The following is a 16,546-nucleotide window of genomic DNA, read 5'->3' as shown; positions in this document are numbered from 1 at the left end:
CAGTATTTACACGTGTTGGACAGCGGACATTTAAAATTGTTCGAAAAATAGTATTAAAAGTTGTTAAAATGTTAATTTTGTTGTCAGTTAGTTTCATAACAGACACACTAACACGTGTAATGCATTAACATCTCAATTGGATATGTATCTTCGCAGAACACGGGGTTTAAAAACAGGCCGTCATTTTGACCGCCCGCGGTCGTTTTAGGTAGGAGTGAAATCCCGGTCATCCAAACCTTTACAGCCTCGACTGCTGCATTAAAGTAAACTCTGGTCACATTACGCAACAGGCTTTTGAGAAAAACAGACGTGTGATAACGTTGAAATTCAAACCGCTGCCGTGCATCAGAGGCTAATTTGCTCCAGCAGCATTTTAAAGTTTTTGGTTATGGAGGAAGTGTCAGCGCTGGCGTCTGCTAGTCCACCTCGCTGTCAACGTGTATGTGTGTGTGTGCAGTCAGTGAGGACCATTAATACACAGTTAATTAAATGCCCCACGGCGTCCATCAGTTGTGCCGAGCTGTGTGGTTATTTGTAGATTTAATGTGAAGCTCAAGATGTTTTAGCAACGAGCTGGTAACGCGGTGGAATTAAACGTGGTCGGCTTCTGAGTTCGGTATTTCCGGCAGCGTTGCGTGCCCTTTTAAGAAGAAGAAGAAGGAAGAAGAAGAAGAAGGAAGAAGAAGGAAGAAGACGAAGAAGAAGAAGAAGAAGAAGAAGAAGAAGAAGAAGAAGAAGAAGAAGAAGAAGAAGAATGAAGAAGAAGGAAGAAGAAGGAAGAAGAAGAAGAAGAAGAAGAAGAAGAAGACGAAGAAGAAGACGAAGAAGAAGAAGAAGAAGAAGAAGAAGAAGAAGAAGAAGAAGAAGAAGAAGAAGAAGAAGAAGAAGAAGAAGAAGAAACCGTCCGCGTGTAACAGTTCAGATTAGCCCCCTGCCGGTGGCGTGCGCTGGGGAAGCTTGTCGGGTCTCTAACTTGGGATCCCCTTCACAGCCTCGACTGCCGAGAAGGTGGAGCAACCTATTATTTAAAAATGAACATTTAATGGTTGAATTAACATTTCATCCCGAAGTCTCGAGCATCAATTAATTCTTAATCCAATCAAAATTTAATCCCGAATTCAGTAATGGTCTCCTAATTTAAAATTAGCATAGCTAAAAGGTGGCTTTTTACTTCTCTTCTTCTTCTTCTTCGCTTTTCTCGCCAGTATCGTGGCCACGCGGCTGCTCGGACTCGGGCTGGCTTCTGTGTTCTGACAGCACCCGCGTCACCACGCGCGCACGGACGAGCGTCTGTAGGCGTAAAGACGCGCGTCCCCCGTCCTTCATCAGTCTTCGGGAATTCCACGCGTGTCTTCCTCAAGCACCCAGACACCCGCCTTAATAGCCAGGCTCTCCGACAGCGTCGGCGTTTCCGCCCCCCCTTTCCCCTCCCGAGCGGATCTTCCCCCAGGATAAGCACGTCGCCTTGATTAAATGTGTACTGTAACGAGCATGGATAAGAAGACACGCTTGCCACTGGCTAACGGGTCTGACCCTTTAGTCGAGCGGTTAGCGATGCCTCCTGCGGTGCGGGCGACACGGGTTCGCGTCCCGGCCGCGGCAGTTCCTGTGGTTGCGTTGTCCCCCGAATTCGCTACATTGGTGTCAGAGGTGGGATGAAGCGACCGTAAGGCCATCGGAAAGCGCATGCACCCTGAGGCGTGAAGGCGCTGATATGATTAAGCGCTTCCCGAAGGAGGGGGGTAGTGTAACGTGCATGGATAACAAGACACGCTGGCTCGCGGGTCTGACCCTTTAGTCGAGCGGTTAGCGATGCCTCCTGAGGTGCGGGCGATACGGGTTCGCGTCCTGGCCGCGGCAGTTCCTGTGGTTGCGTTGTCCCCCGAATTCGCTACAATATGAACTATACCTCAAGTCTGCTCATTTAGTTTACGCAGTGATTCTATGGCTGCCTTCTGACACCCAACAGTTCAGATACCGGTGATGGAAAACCCACAATGCACAGAGGTGAAAAGTATCTGTGACATATCTCCTGCCGCCGGTAGGGGGCGCTAATTTAGGAAACGCTCCTGTGGGTCGTATGAGAGGGTAGGAACAAACGACCTATATGTGGTCGTATGGGTTGCAGGACTTGTTGCCATCTCAAGAAAGATAGATAGATAGATAGATAGATAGATAGATAGATAGATAGATAGATAGATAGATAGATAGACAGATAGATAGATAGATAGATAGATAGATAGATAGATAGATAGATAGATAGATAGATATTTTTCTTCTCCATCCATGTGTTGGCCGTTTGCTTTTTCAATTCTAAGTCTTTCTTTCACTACAAGTGCAAGGCCAAATTCCTTTAACTTATTTTTTTTTCAGACTAAAGAATGTCTCTCTCTCTCTCTCTCTCTCTCTCTCTCTCTCTCTCTCTCTCTCTCTCTCTCTCTCTCTCTCTCTCTCTCTCTCTCTTTCTCCTCCTCCATCCGCAGGAAACACAGGGAAAAGCTCCGGGCCCACTTCTCGGAGAGCCGCAGTTTGAGGGACTGCAGCGTGAACGTCTCTGGCCTCATGTCCAAATCTACAGCTAAGGCCCAATACAGCCTGCAGCTTCAAAAGGTGCCTCTTCGCCCGTCATGGAATTATTTCATTATTTCCAGTCACATAAACTCCAACCCTCCTCAGAACCAGAAATTAAGATAAAATAAATATAAAGTAAAATAAGTATGGGAAAAAATATATATACAAAAGCACACACTCATACTCATGGGTGTATATTCCTAGGACCGCACTCTTCTGGACAGAGGCCTCATCAAGAAGATAAATTAGCGCGAAATAATGATTCCATTAATGTTTGTCTCCGGGTCAGACTCCCCGTGAAACATGACTAAATGATTTAAGGCACACAGATGGAGATATATTACCTCATCGCTGTATATCTTGCAAACAGCTATTTTCCCAAAACACCACTACGTCTCTCTCTCTCTCTATTGCTCTCTCTCTCTCTCGCTCTCTCTCTCGCCTCTATTCCCCTCAAAATAAATCCACGAGCTATCAGAGAGTGAATGTAGATATTAGCTACAAGAAGCAATGCTTATGTAAAACAAAGTAATTCCTCTGTGTGAAACACTACTGCTTTCAGTCGTCAAGATCCAAAGCTCCTCCAGCTTTAATTTCTGTGTCCGGATGTCTGTGGCCTTTATCTCCTCCTTTGGTCAATTTATTACTCCAGCTGGATATTTGGTGATTGGTTGGGCATATGTGTTGACAGCTTGGATCTTATTCTCCCCATTGAGCTGGCTCCTCACGACCTGCCTCTCTCTCCAGAGGTATTTGGCTGTAGCTGACCTCCTTGCTACCTCCTCGTGGTTTCCATTTGCCTGTGGAATGCCCAGGTACTTGTAACTGTCCTGTATGTCTGTTATCCTGCCATCTGGTAATTCAGTCTCTTCAGTGCTCACCACAGTTCCTCTTTATGTCACCATTTGGCCGTACTCATCCAGTCTCAATGACATCCCAATGTTGTTGCTTTAGATCCTGGTGAGGTGGATCAGCGAGCCAATGTCTCGCTCATTCCTGGCATACTACTTGATGTCATCCATATATAGGAGGTGGCTGATGGTAACTCCACTTATGAACCTGTATCCATATCCACTCTTAGTGATGATCTGACTGAGGGTTCAGGCCTATGCAGAACAGCAGTGGGGCTAGTACATCACCTTGGAATATGCCACATTTGATGGTTACCTGTGTGATTGTCTTTGAGTTGGCCTCTAGTGTTGTTTTCCACTGCCACGTTGAGTTCTTGATGAAGGCTATTAGTGTCCTGTTGGCTTTGTATAGTGCCAAGCACTCCAGTAACTAGAATAACATTGAACTAACATAACTAACATTGAATCGTAGGCTTTCTTGTCGTCAATCCAGGCTGTGCTCAGGTTGGTCTGTCTGGTCTTAAGAGTCTTGGGAGACTGCTCTATCAACCAGTACCTGATGCTTTGAGCCTCTGGTGTTGTTCCCGATTCCTCTTTGAGTTTCGCTCATGTATTGACTCATGTGCCCATTCAGCTTAGCTGCTATGAGGCTTGACAGGATCTTCCATGTTGTGGAGAGGCAGGTTATCGGCCCAGTAGTTTGAAGGTGCTGTACCCATGTGGGGATCCTTCATGATCAGTATTGAGCTCCGCTGTGTTAGCCAGTCAGGATGAGACCCTGATGTTAGCAGCTGGTTCATCTGTGTCGCCAGGCATTCATGGAGTGCCATTAGCTTCTTCAGCCAGTAGGCAAGACTTCTGTCAGGGCCTGGTGCAGTCCAACTCTTCATGTTTGAGACTCATTCTTGGATGTTGGTCACTGTGATAATAACTGGGTCTTGTTCTGGGATATTGCTGTGGTCTGCTCTTAGGCCCGCCAGCCACTGGGTATTGGGTGTGGTGTGATGCCTCCTTTTCCCTATATCCTTCCAGTATCGCTCAGTCTCTGGTCTGGGTGGGTCTGATGTTTTTCCCTTATTACTCTGCAGCTGGGAGTACACTTGGATGGTTCTTTGAGCAACAGCCCATTTACTCTTTTGGCTTCTACTTATCTAGTGTATCTCTTCAGCCTGGTGGCCAGAGCTCTGAGCCTTTTCTGGTAGTTTCCAGGGCCTCACTTATGAAAATCTTGCTGTACTTTTTCGACAAGGGCTCGTCTTTCACACCTCTCTGCCCTTCTGTTAACTGGCTAACATCTCTCCGTGCTGCTTTGATCTTGGCTTCTAGCCTTCTCTTCCATGGAGGGTGCTGTATATAAAAACTGGTCTCAAAAAATAAAGTTAGTCTGTTTAGTGTGGGGCTGAGGGCAGTTGATTGGTCCGAGGGGGGCAGGGGGCCTGCTGACTCTTCCATGTAAAAGTAGCACCCACACAAAAAAATCAGTGTTAGCTAAAAGTATTATTTTTCCCTTTTTTACAGTAACACGTACAGTTTCCATTTGAATAAGGGGGGGGGGCACTGAACGAGATGAGAATTAGTGAAATCAAAATCAGAGTTTTGAGAATTGATTCGGTAAATGTTTTGTGTTATTATTCTCACAGAAATCTGTGTAATGCAGACCTGATATTGGTAATGGACAGCCGGCACATTGCTCTCACCTACAGCAGGGAGAGCCTATGGAACAACAACACAGGGCATGCTCACTGGAGGTGGCCTTTTACAACTGTCATCAAACCCATTTTTACCTTGAATTTAATAAAGTGTCGACGCACAGTGGATTGGAAAGTGGCAACTCTTGGAAAGAAAAGTGCTGTGCATGGCTTCTTTCATTGCCAATTTGTGCAACTTTCTCATGGCTGCTGCAAAACAGAGGATTATCGAGCTCATTTACCTCAGGTCTGTTCGTCTCCGTTGTCGAGGAGGAAATGCAGACAGAGGCCACATGAATAGTGAAAATTGCCCACTAGCTTGACAGCTTTTGAAATTGAATCTTAACCTTTGTGAGTGACTCCCAAACTGTTGTGGGAAGCCTCGATGTCAGAAAGCCTGTTTTAACCCAACATCTTCATGGGTCATGAGCAAGTCCAGCAGCATGTGGGCAGAACGTAGACTGTGAGGTGAGGCAGACGGCAAGAGAAAGATTTGAAAAGGATGCATGCAAAGAGACAGTAGACACGCGCAACAGGCGTTTACACACATACTTTTTGTTTGTATATTTGTATTTTGCATTCCCCTGTTTTCCGCAGTGCTGTATAATGAACACAAATACCATGAACATGACGTGCGGTGTCAAGCTGTGAAAACACTTTACAGTGTGGAGTAATAATATCCAAAATAGAAACGGTATCAAAAAACAAACAAAATGGAAACGTGTACTTGGAGAAGGCGTACAACCGTGTACCCCGGGGCACTCTGTGGGGGGTCCTGCGGCAGTATGGGGTACCGGGGCAGTTGCTACAAGCCATCCAGTCCTTGGATACCAAAGTGAGAGCTGAGTCCGCATTCTCGGCACCAAGTCAAACATGTTTCCGGTGGGTGTTGGACTCCGCCAAGGTTGTCCCTTGCCTCCGATTCTGTTTGTGATATTCATGGACAGGATCTCAAGGCACAGCCAAAGTGAGGAGTGTGTCCGTTTTGGGAACCTCATAATTGCATCTCTGCCCTTCGCAGATGATGCGGTTTTGTTGGCTTCATCAGAACACGACCTCCAGCGGCACACTGGGGCGGTTTGCAGCTGAGTGTGAAATGGCTGGGATGAGAGTCAGCACCTCCAAGTCTGAGGCCATGGTTCTCTACCGCAAAATGGAGGTGTTGCCTCAAGTGTAGGAATTCCAGTATCTCGGGGCCTCTTTCATGAGTGAGGGAAGGATGGAGCGGGAGATTGACAGGCGGATTGGTGCAGCATCAGCAGTAGTGCGGACGTTGTACCAGACCGTTGTGGTGAAGAGGGAGCTGAGCCGGAAGCCAAAGCGCTCAATTTACCAGTCAATCTTCGTTCCAACCCTCACCTATGGTCATGAGCTTTGGGTAGTGACCGAAAGGGTGAGATCGCAGATACAAGCGGCTGAAATGAGTTTCCTCCGTAGGGTGTCTGGGCTGAGCCTTGGAGATAGAGTGAGGAGCTCGGACATCCGGAGGGAACTCGGAGTAGAGCCGCTGCTCTTTTGCGTCGAAAGGAGCCAGTTGAGGTGGTTCGGGCATCTAATCAGGATGCCTCCTGGGCACCTTCCTTTGGAGGTTTCCCGGGCACGTATGACTGGGAGGAGACCCCGGGGTAGACCCAGAACTCGCTGAAGGGACTACATCTCCAATCTGGCCTGGGAACGCCATGGGATCCCCCAGGAGGAGCTGGAGGGCGTTGCTGGGGAGAGGGACGTCTGGAGTGCCCTACTTAGCTTGCTGCCACCGCTGCTGAAGATGAATGAATGAATGCAACGGTATCAGGGAAGTTGATCCCAGTTTTTAGTAAATTTTAAGAAATGAGATAGATAGATAGATTAGGCATCCAGGTAGCGTATCGGTCTATTCCGTTGCCGACCAACACGGGGATCCCCGGTCCGAATTCCCGTGTTACCTCCGGCTTGCTCGGGCGTCCTTACAAACACAATTGGCCGTGTCTGCAGGTGGGAAGCTGGATGTGGGTATGTGTCCTGGTCGCTGCACTAGCGCCTCCTCTGGTTGGTCGGGGCGCCTGTTCAGGGCGGAGGGAGAAGTAGGGGGAATAGCGTGATCCTCTCACGCGCTACGTCCCCCTGGCGAAACTCCTCACTGTCAGGTGAACAGAAGCGGCTGGCGACTCCACCTGTATGGGAGGAGGTATATGGTAGTCTGCAGCCCTCCCCGGATCGGCGGAGGGGGTGGAGCCGCTCGGAAAAGTGGTGTAATTGTCCAAGTAAAATTGGGGAGAAAAGGCTGGTTATCTCGTTCTCGCATAATAAAGCAACCGGTTTTTATGGAGTCTGACTGAAACATCGGCAGGAGCGGATGGAGAGCCAGGGTGTGCAACAACTGCAGATTGTAGGTTTAACATCCCTACACTGTCATGGAGAATGTGAAGTTCCTGGAGACAGATGGTTTCTCTCCCTTGGTCAGGAGTCAAGGGCCCATCGGTTAATCCAGCTGGATATGTTTCATAGAGACATCGCTACCACGATAAACACTGTACTCTGCAATTACGCTGGCGGCATCCCAGAAAGTAAGGACTGAAAGACTGGGTGAGAGAAAAAGATAGTGACTTGCTGTTCTGTTAACTCCAGGTGGTGTAATGCGGTGCTTATAAAGATAAGGGCGCGTTTCTTGACTGCACCGCTTGCCGCGGCAGTTAAATCCCATTGCTTTTCTCCGAGATGATGTGGTCACGGTGTGTGTGATGTCATGTTTGCGGGTCGTCTTGAGATTACAGACACAATAGCCCTCTACCATGATTAAACGGCCGTTCTTAAGGAAGCTTACGTCCGTAAATCCGTCCATCTGACTACTCCGCATCAAATCTATAGCACATTGTTCCGGTATGTGCTGTGTGCTGGAGAGGCAAAATCAAGGCAGGGATGTGCAGTAGGTCCAACAGAATAGTCTTCACACAAAAAAAGAGAAGGACTGATCCTGACACGGCGAGCTCCGATTTGAGCTCCATCTTGGACCTCTCGGTAATGATGTAACGCAGCTACACAGCTTCTTTAGCCTCTGGCTTTACTCGACTGGCTCCACCCAAGAGTGCAGCAAGCGCTCGTGCTTGTCAACTGCCATCCAGCTACACAGCATCCCCTCACACAGCGGCCTCAGTGCCCCCAAGGAGGGTGCTCAAACACAGGCGTCTCTGTCAACTTGCCCTCGATGATTATTCCTGATTTTTTTTTTGAGGGGGGGGGGGGTTCTGATTTTATGCTCTGGTCATTTGTGCATTTGCTCATGACACAGTCAGTATACACACAACTTATTGTGACTCACCAACAAATCACATATATATTCTATCCACATTAACATATATGTGTGTTTATTTCTGTGCGTGCGTTCTGTCTACTGGCTCTGTCTTTAATGCAGTAGGACCTCTGCGTATGCATGAAACAAGACTAGATCAAGACCTAGTATATGTGGGCGTCCGGGTGGCGTGGCGGTCTCTTCCGTTGCCTACCAACACGGGATCGCCTGATCAAATCCCCGTGTTATCTCCGGCTTGGTTGGGCGCCCCTACAGCCACAATTGGCCGTGTCTGCGGGTGGCAAATCAGATGTGGGTATGTGTCCTGGTCGCTGCACTAGCGCCTTCTCTGGTCGGTCGGGGCGCCTGTTTGGAGGGGGGAACACGGGGGAATAGTGTGATCCTCTCACGCGCTACGTCCCCCTGGTGAAACTCCTCACTGTCAGGTGAGAAGAAGCGGCTGGTGATTCCACATGTATGGGAGGAGGCATGTGGTAGTCTGCGGAGGGGGTGGAGCAGAGACCGGGACAGCTCGGGAGAGTGGGGTAATTGGCCAGATACAATTTGGGAGAAGAAGTGAGAAAAAGAGCTAGTATATGACTGGACTGTGCATGGTCAGCAGGCATGCGGGAAGAGGTTTGAAGTAGGGGGGCGCCAACTAAAACGAACAGTGATGTGGCGAGCCGGCGTGGAAGAACGAGTCGAGAGGCAGAGATCTCTTTCTAATCCACCTCCCGTGCCCCATACACCGCACGACCCCGGGAGCGCTCTTATATTCACACCGGCCAGAATGGACCAGAACAGACAACAGCGTAATGAGTCCCCCACCCCCGCACGTCCCAAGTGACGACATCAGCCCCAGTCACTACAGTCCTCCAGTCAGTTAGTCAGTAACGGTATGACGTCGTCGTTTGTTTGTAAGGCGTGTGTAGCAGGTTTGGGATAGAGTGTTTACTCCCTTTATTATTAAAAATGCACCTTCTACACAGCTCGACCCCCCAATTTTAAATAAAGTTTGGGTTTTTTTTGGGGGGGTGGGGTTTGCATTTGTACGTTAGGAAAAGGGTGGCACAGTGGTTAGCGCGGTCGCCTCACGGCAAGAAGGTCCTGGGTTCGAGCCCCGGGGTAGTCAAAGACATTCTCGTTTGTGGGCCGGTCCAGCCAAAAATACAACTTAATAAGCCATAAGTTCTGCTTACTTACTGTGCCTCCCTTTCATTTCTGCTTTAATGACCATTTTCTTCGCAGAACCCATTACAGGCTTTGTCTTAAATATTTTTTTTTTATCGTTTATCTTAAATATCATTTATCTTTTATTGCAAATAAAGATCCCTCTGGTAATGCACTAAGGAGGAATAATAGGCAAGACGGTGTAAACTGCAGTATCCATCCGAGTGCTGTTACATTAGGATGCACTTTATCACACTCGTTTTAAGTGCTAGCATCGCTTTATCTGATTGGGGCCAGTTCTTGGCGTACATTTTCCCTCCTCTTTCTCCTTTCAATTATTTTATACCAAACACTCTTTACAAATGCCATAAAATGAGACAAATGGCAAGAAATAGTGAAATGAGCTGCACAAGGTCTGTTGTGTCCCCCCCCCCCCCCACAAGCTAATTCTCTTCATTTCCCAACACGACTGCTGTGCTACAGGTACCTCCGTTGTGCTTTTTAATTGCTGAAGGAGGTGAGGTGTTCCCCCTCAGACGGGTTTATGAGAGGGTGGCCACGATGATCCTATTTCCCCGCACCGGTGTTGGGGAGCGGGAGCGGCCTCCCTGTGAGAGGCGAGCATGGAGGAGGGAGAAAGAGGCTTATCAGGCGTGGGAGCCCTGAACCAGCTCTAAGTCACATCCAGTTGCTTTAATGACGCCCAATCGGACGGAGAGAAAGGGTGGCACAGGAAATGGTGTAACTGGAATAACGGCATTATCCGGTGACTCGGGATTCCGCGTGGGGGTTTCGGGGGACAGTCGCGGTCGCTCTGCAGGGGCGCCACATCCGGGGCCCCGTTGTCAGATAACAGGGTTAATTTCGATAGGGGAAATGGGAAAGATTTGCGCGCTGAAAAGTCCTAAGGAAGCCATTAATGTAATCTTGTGTGTGTGGGGGTGGGTGGGGGTGGGGTGGGGGGGGTCGTTCGTTGCTGAGTGCAATTGGAGGGCTGTGAACGGAAACTGTGGTTCCCAAAGCGTCGTCCGGTAATCTGCGGTTTTTAAATAGAAAGTGTAACTAAAGACGAGCTGTCTACTTAGAGGACTGGCGCGTGTCTGAAGGGGAACATCTCGGGCCCGGCTGAGGACCCCGGCTGCCAAGCCACGTCTCGACACAGGCAAAGGGAAGCCTTCACTAAGAGAGATGACAGCATGCTGAGTTTGGACCCTGTGCTGTCATGGCCGCGCTCGGTCCAAAATATCAAAATAGTCTCCTACTTCAGTTCTGTATTTTTAACACGTGTCAGTGTTGTGCCTCCTGCCTTCCTCCCTTTTCTTTAGTCTAAACTTAACCTCCTACATTTGAGGAGCACATACTTTGATAGTACTTACCAAACTAGACGATGACTACCACTACTACTTCTTCTTCTTCTTCTTCTTCTTCTTCTTCTTCTTCTTCTTCTTCGCTTGTGCCCTGTTTCCCAGGGGCCGTCACCGCAGATTTGATAGTTTCTATTGGTACCCTGTGAGGGTACAGCAAACTTACCGATCTAGACTATTCTAGACCAAAGATTTGCCCATTTAAGACCTTATGCCTGAGCGCAACCTTCAGCTTTGGAATGTTCCAGATTGTAATTTAATGGAGGATTTCTTCTGTTTTCTTATAATGTAATAATCAACAAGTATCTAAAAGTTGTATGAAATTAATATCTGTAAGCCATTTGCTAAGAAGTGTGTTGTAGGGGGCGTCCGGGTAGCGTAGCAGTCTAGTCCGCTGCCTACCAACATGGGGATCGCCGGTTCGAATCCCCGTGTTGCCTCCAGCTTGGTCGGGCATCCCTACAGACACAATTGGCCGTGTCTGCGGTTGGGAGGCGGGATGTGGGTATCTGGTCGCTGCACTAGCGCCTCCCCTGGTCGGTCGGTTGGGGCGCCTGTTCAGGGGGGAGGGGGAACTGGGGGGGAATAGCGTGATCCTCCCACGCGCTACGTCCCCCTGGTGAAACTCCTCACTGTCAGGTGAAACGAAGCGGCTGGTGACTCCACATGTATGGGAGGAGGCATTGTGGTAGTCTGCAGCCCTCCCCGGATCAGCAGAGGGGGGTGGAGCAGAGACCGGGAGGGATCGGAAGAGTGGGGTGATTGCACGGATACAATTGGGGAGAAAAAAAATTCAAAACAATAAGAAGTGTGTTGTAAAAGGTAATACGTATCATATTACTCATTTATTAGCTACTCCATCTAGTCATTAGAAAGCATGGCTGTATGTCTCAAACAAGTCATGTGACCAGTGACATGAGTGCCACACAATATACGCACACTCTCATGTCACGTCCAGCCTACTCTTGTTCTTGAAAGGCTGAGGTTACATATGGACTGTTTATCTTTATGCGTGCTCAGTAATCCAGGTCCGGAGATCACAGAAAGGTGAATCAGTTCATCTGGACACATCGCTTATTGACAGATACTATGTTGATCATCACCTAAGTGACCTCTTCAGTCTCACCTGACTGCAGGTACCCCACCCTTACAAACAATACAGCAGGTACCCCCACCCTTATAAACAATACAGTGACTGTATGTGTCCCCACCCTTATAAACAATACAGTGACTGCAGGTGTCCCCACCCTTATAAACAATACAGCAGGTACCCCCACCCTTATAAACAATACAGCAGGTACCCCCACCCTTATAAACAATACAGTGACTGCAGGTATCCCCACCCTTATAAACAATACAGTGACATAATGACCCAAATCAATGATCAGTTTCATATGCAAATTTCATATGCAAATTACCGTGACCATTAACTAGAGTTACAGTGGCCATGTGTACTATTCACAGAGGATTGGGGAATGGTGTAATCACAGCATTGTAAGATGGTGACAGATGTACTGTTAGGCCCCCCTCTCTCAGTTCAGATTTGTGGACGACGCCTGGGTTAAAATTAAATCTCAGGAGGTACCACATTTCACCGACCACATTAACTCTGTGGACACCGCATCCAGTTCACCAGGGAGGGTGTGAAAAATGACAGGTTGGCCTTCTTACACTGTGAAATTCCAACTGGTGATGGGGGACATTTGATTGCTGACGTTCACCATAAACCAGCACATACTGATCAGCACTGAAGGTTTGACTCTCATCATCCACTGGAGCACAAACTAGGAGTCATCAGGACGCTGGACCAACGACCGGAACCTAAAAAACTACTAGAACGACCGTGGGTGGTCATTTTGACCGCCGCGGTTGTTAAACTCTATATTGTGTCAAGATAAATACCCAGTTGAGATATTAATGCATTACATATGTTAGTGTGTCTGTTATGAAACTAGCTGACACCAAAATTAACATTTTAACAACTTTAATACTATTTTTCAAACAATTTAAAATGGCCGCCGTCCAATGCCTGTAAATACTGCAGCTCCTCGGTGGTAGTCATGGTGCGTCTGTAACCAGACATGTTGGACATAATCACACATCAAGTGTAGACTATTTCTCTCCACTGGAGGGCGCTAGTGTGTGTCTAACGAACTTCACGAAGGAAATGACGCCACCAACACACGTCATAAATACTGACATGACGCACACGATCACGTGCAAATTACTAGACGGTCATTTTGACCGCTCATGGTCATTTTAGGTAGAGCTTATCATAACTTTTTCTTTTTGTTTGCGATTGATCTAAAACTCATTTTAATGCCAATATATTCAATTTTAGGACAATTCAGGGAGCGGCAGATCTGTATCTTTTTTTTCCCACAAAATTATCAAATTTGAAAATCCAACAACGGTCATAATGACCGTCTTGGTCGTTCTAGTGTTACATACCAGGAGGATTGTCGTGACTTGTACATCGGGGAAACCCAACGGACGCTGGCCAAGAGGATGACACAACACAGGAGAGCTAACACGTCAGACCAGGACTCCACAGTCTACACCACCTACAGGCCAGCGGCCACTCTTTCAGGGATGAGGATGTGCACATCCTTGATAGGGAGGAACGCTGGTTTGAACAGGGGGTCAAAGAGGCCATCTATGTGAAGAGGGAACGACCATCCCTGAATCGGGGGGGGGGGTACATCTGTTGCCATCTTACAATGCTGTGGTTGCAACTATTCTCCAGTCCTCTGTGAATAGTACACATGGCCGCTGTAACGCTAGTTAATGGTCACGGTAATTTGCATATGAAACCGGTCGTTGGTTTGGATCGTTATGCCACCGTGTTGTTTATAAGGGTGGGGTACCTGCAGTCCGTTGAGACTGAAGAGGTCACTTAGGTGAGCTATGAAACGTTTCTCTCCATAAAGGTTGTGTCCAGATGAACCCATTCAACCATCTGTGATATGGATTTTCGTGTGTCGTGTTTGTTTGTATTGATTTCTCTCATTGTTCGGCGTTACATTTTTGTCGTGTCTGTTGGATGTGACTCACAGACTGTCCCTCTGACCCTTCTGCAGAGCTGCAGTCCTCACGGATCCTCTGTCGAGGTTGGCAGTGTGGCTCCGGGCACGGCGATAGCGGCCACACCTCTTCTCGGCAGAGCTCTTTCTAAAGGGGAACGCTTCAGGTGAATTTCTGATACCTTTTTTTTCCTCCCAAGTCGGCTTTTATGGGCTTCTTTCTCAGCCCAGTTCCACCATGAACAGGCCGCCAAGCCATGCCCCCAGGATGACAGAGCATGTAGACCTTAAATATTGATGTTGTCTGCTAGAGATCAATGGTCAATCACATTTACAGTTGTTAACTTGTACATATGAATCTAGCGACACAAAAAGCCATTTTGTCCACATGCGCACTAGCGCCACAGTGTTGACAAAGGTTTTTGCTTCGTCGTTTCTGTCGATGCTACGAAAATATTATTGAAAATCAGATTTCTCCAGGATAAACTGAAGGATGAAATAACTTGATCAAAACATGTATTTTATGGCTTCCGGGTGGTGTGGCGGTCTATGTATGTGTCCTGGTTGCTGAACTAGCGCCTCTTCTGGTCGGTTGGGGCACCTGTTCGCGGGGGGAATAGCGTGATCCTCCCACGCGCTACGTCCCCCTGGTGAAACTCCTCACTGTCAGGTGAAAAGAAGCAGCTGGCAACTCCACATGTATGGGAGGAGGCATGTGGTAGTCTGCAGCCCCCTCCGGATTGGCAGAGGGGGTGGAGCAGAGACCGGGACGGCTCCTCCCATACATGTGGAGTCACCAGCTGCTTCCTTTCACCTGACAGTGAGGAGTTTCACCAGGAGGACGTAGCGCGTGGGAGGATCACGCTATTCCCCCCAGTTCCCCCTCCCTCCTGAACAGGCGCCCCGACCGACTAAGAGGAGGCGCTAGTGCAGCGACCAGGACACACACCCACATCTGGCTTCCCACCCACAGACACGGCCAATTGTGTCTGTAGTGGGATAATTGACCAAGTATAATTGGGGAGAAAAGGGGGGTAAAATACCCCCCCCCCAAAAAAATAATTCATATATATCTATATATTTGAATGTACACTCAGAAGGAGTGTAAAATGGTTGTGTGTGTGGAGTGCCGGGGTGGTGAGAAAGTCATTTTGTTTAGATGAAGACTCCGTGATAAGGGGGGAGTTTTAATATGCGGGCTTTAATGTTCAGCCAGCCTTAGTTACAGCCCATTTCACTTTACTGCTATGAAGCAGTCGGAGGAACTGCAACGCTTATTGTCTAAGAGTCTAATTATCATTTTAATCTCTCATTACATGGCGGCAGTCACTTGAAATGTTGGTTTTCCTTATGATTTTTCCTTTTTCCACACGCCTATCACGTCGTGTTATCAGTATTAGCAACAGCGTCACGTATGGAAAGGGAAAAAAGATCAATAAGATTACAAGGTGGTTAAAACAGATTGCATTATGGATCATAGCTCTTGAGTTTAGCCATTTTCAGCAGGGAGTTTGTGGCTGACATTGCTGCCATTTCACCTCCCCCAGACGGGTAAGGAGGTAAGGATATAGATTTTTTTTTTTTTTTTTACCCAGTTTCTCCAAGGTCTCTCACCCTCGCTCAACCACCATGGAGAACTCAATTAAATTTAATGAGTGAAAAACATAGTCCTGGCCCTGTCGTTTTCAGAACTGGGCCAATGTTTGCCAAGTACAATGAACGTCTCAGGTTTGAGTATCTTTGATGCTGAGGCAGACCCAGAAGCAGTGCTGTGCAGACTCAAAGCGCAGACGTGCACCCGGAGGAGGGCATCTCACATCCAATGTAAGGCAGCACATATACGTAGACTGCGGCGGAGATGAACATACATAGCGTTAACATACTTGCACATTTGTCCGCGCGACAATATTCACGTCTTCAGCATCGGGATGCTGCGCGTGCATTCATGCAGAAGGACTTTTGGCACATGTGCAGCTGTAGGATCGGGCTGCTGAGAGCCAAGCGGTGCTCTGGGACAGTGTTGCGTGTCACAACCTAGCTTGTGAGGCTACTAGAAAATGGAGACGCTGAGGGGCGTCCGGGTAGTGTAGCGGTCTATTCCGTTGCCCTTTCCAACATGGGGATCACCGGTTCGAATCCCACCCACAGACACAATTGGACGTGTCTGTGGGTGGGAAGCCGGATGTGGGTATGTGTCCTGGTCGCCGCACTAGCGCCTCCTCTGGTCGGTCGGGGTGCCTGTTCACGGGGGGGAAACTTTGGGGAATAGCGTGATCCTCCCACGCGCTACGTCCCCCTGGCGAAACTCCTCACTGTCAGGGGAAAAGCAGCGGCTGGTGACTCCACATGTATGGGAGGAGGCACGTGGTAGTCTGCAGCCCTCCCCGGATCAGCAGAGGGGGGTGGAGCGGCGACCAGGACGGCTCGGGAGAGTGGGGTAATTGGCCAAGTACAATTGTGGCGAACAAAAATGGGCGAATAAAATCCAAAAAAAATAAGAAACTGGAGACCCACAAAGGAATAAGGAAAATAATGAGATCTTAAATAGCAGATATCCTTTGGAAAGTGTTGGGTCTGGAGAGTCAGAGGCATGAGCGGCTGGAGGTATGTG

At 48.3% G+C, this 16,546-nt stretch overlaps 1 protein-coding gene across 1 annotated transcript in view; it reads left to right on the top strand.

Annotated features, from left to right (window-relative positions):
• The window catches only part of nrg3b (neuregulin 3b), a 143,262-nt gene that overhangs the window by 105,468 nt on the left and 21,248 nt on the right, over positions 1 to 16,546 (top strand). Inside the window, exons 5-6 of the mRNA XM_056296774.1 lie at positions 2,484 to 2,610; positions 13,993 to 14,102. Of these exons, the coding sequence (XP_056152749.1) occupies positions 2,484 to 2,610; positions 13,993 to 14,102 (237 nt within the window). The remainder of the gene's footprint in view (positions 1 to 2,483; positions 2,611 to 13,992; positions 14,103 to 16,546) is intronic.

This window comes from Lampris incognitus, chromosome 17 (assembly GCF_029633865.1).
Source record: "Lampris incognitus isolate fLamInc1 chromosome 17, fLamInc1.hap2, whole genome shotgun sequence".
In the NCBI taxonomy this organism is placed as follows: Eukaryota; Metazoa; Chordata; class Actinopteri; order Lampriformes; family Lampridae; genus Lampris; species Lampris incognitus.
The sequence above is the reverse complement of the archived record's forward strand: the minus strand, read 5'-3'. Positions and strand labels throughout refer to the sequence as shown.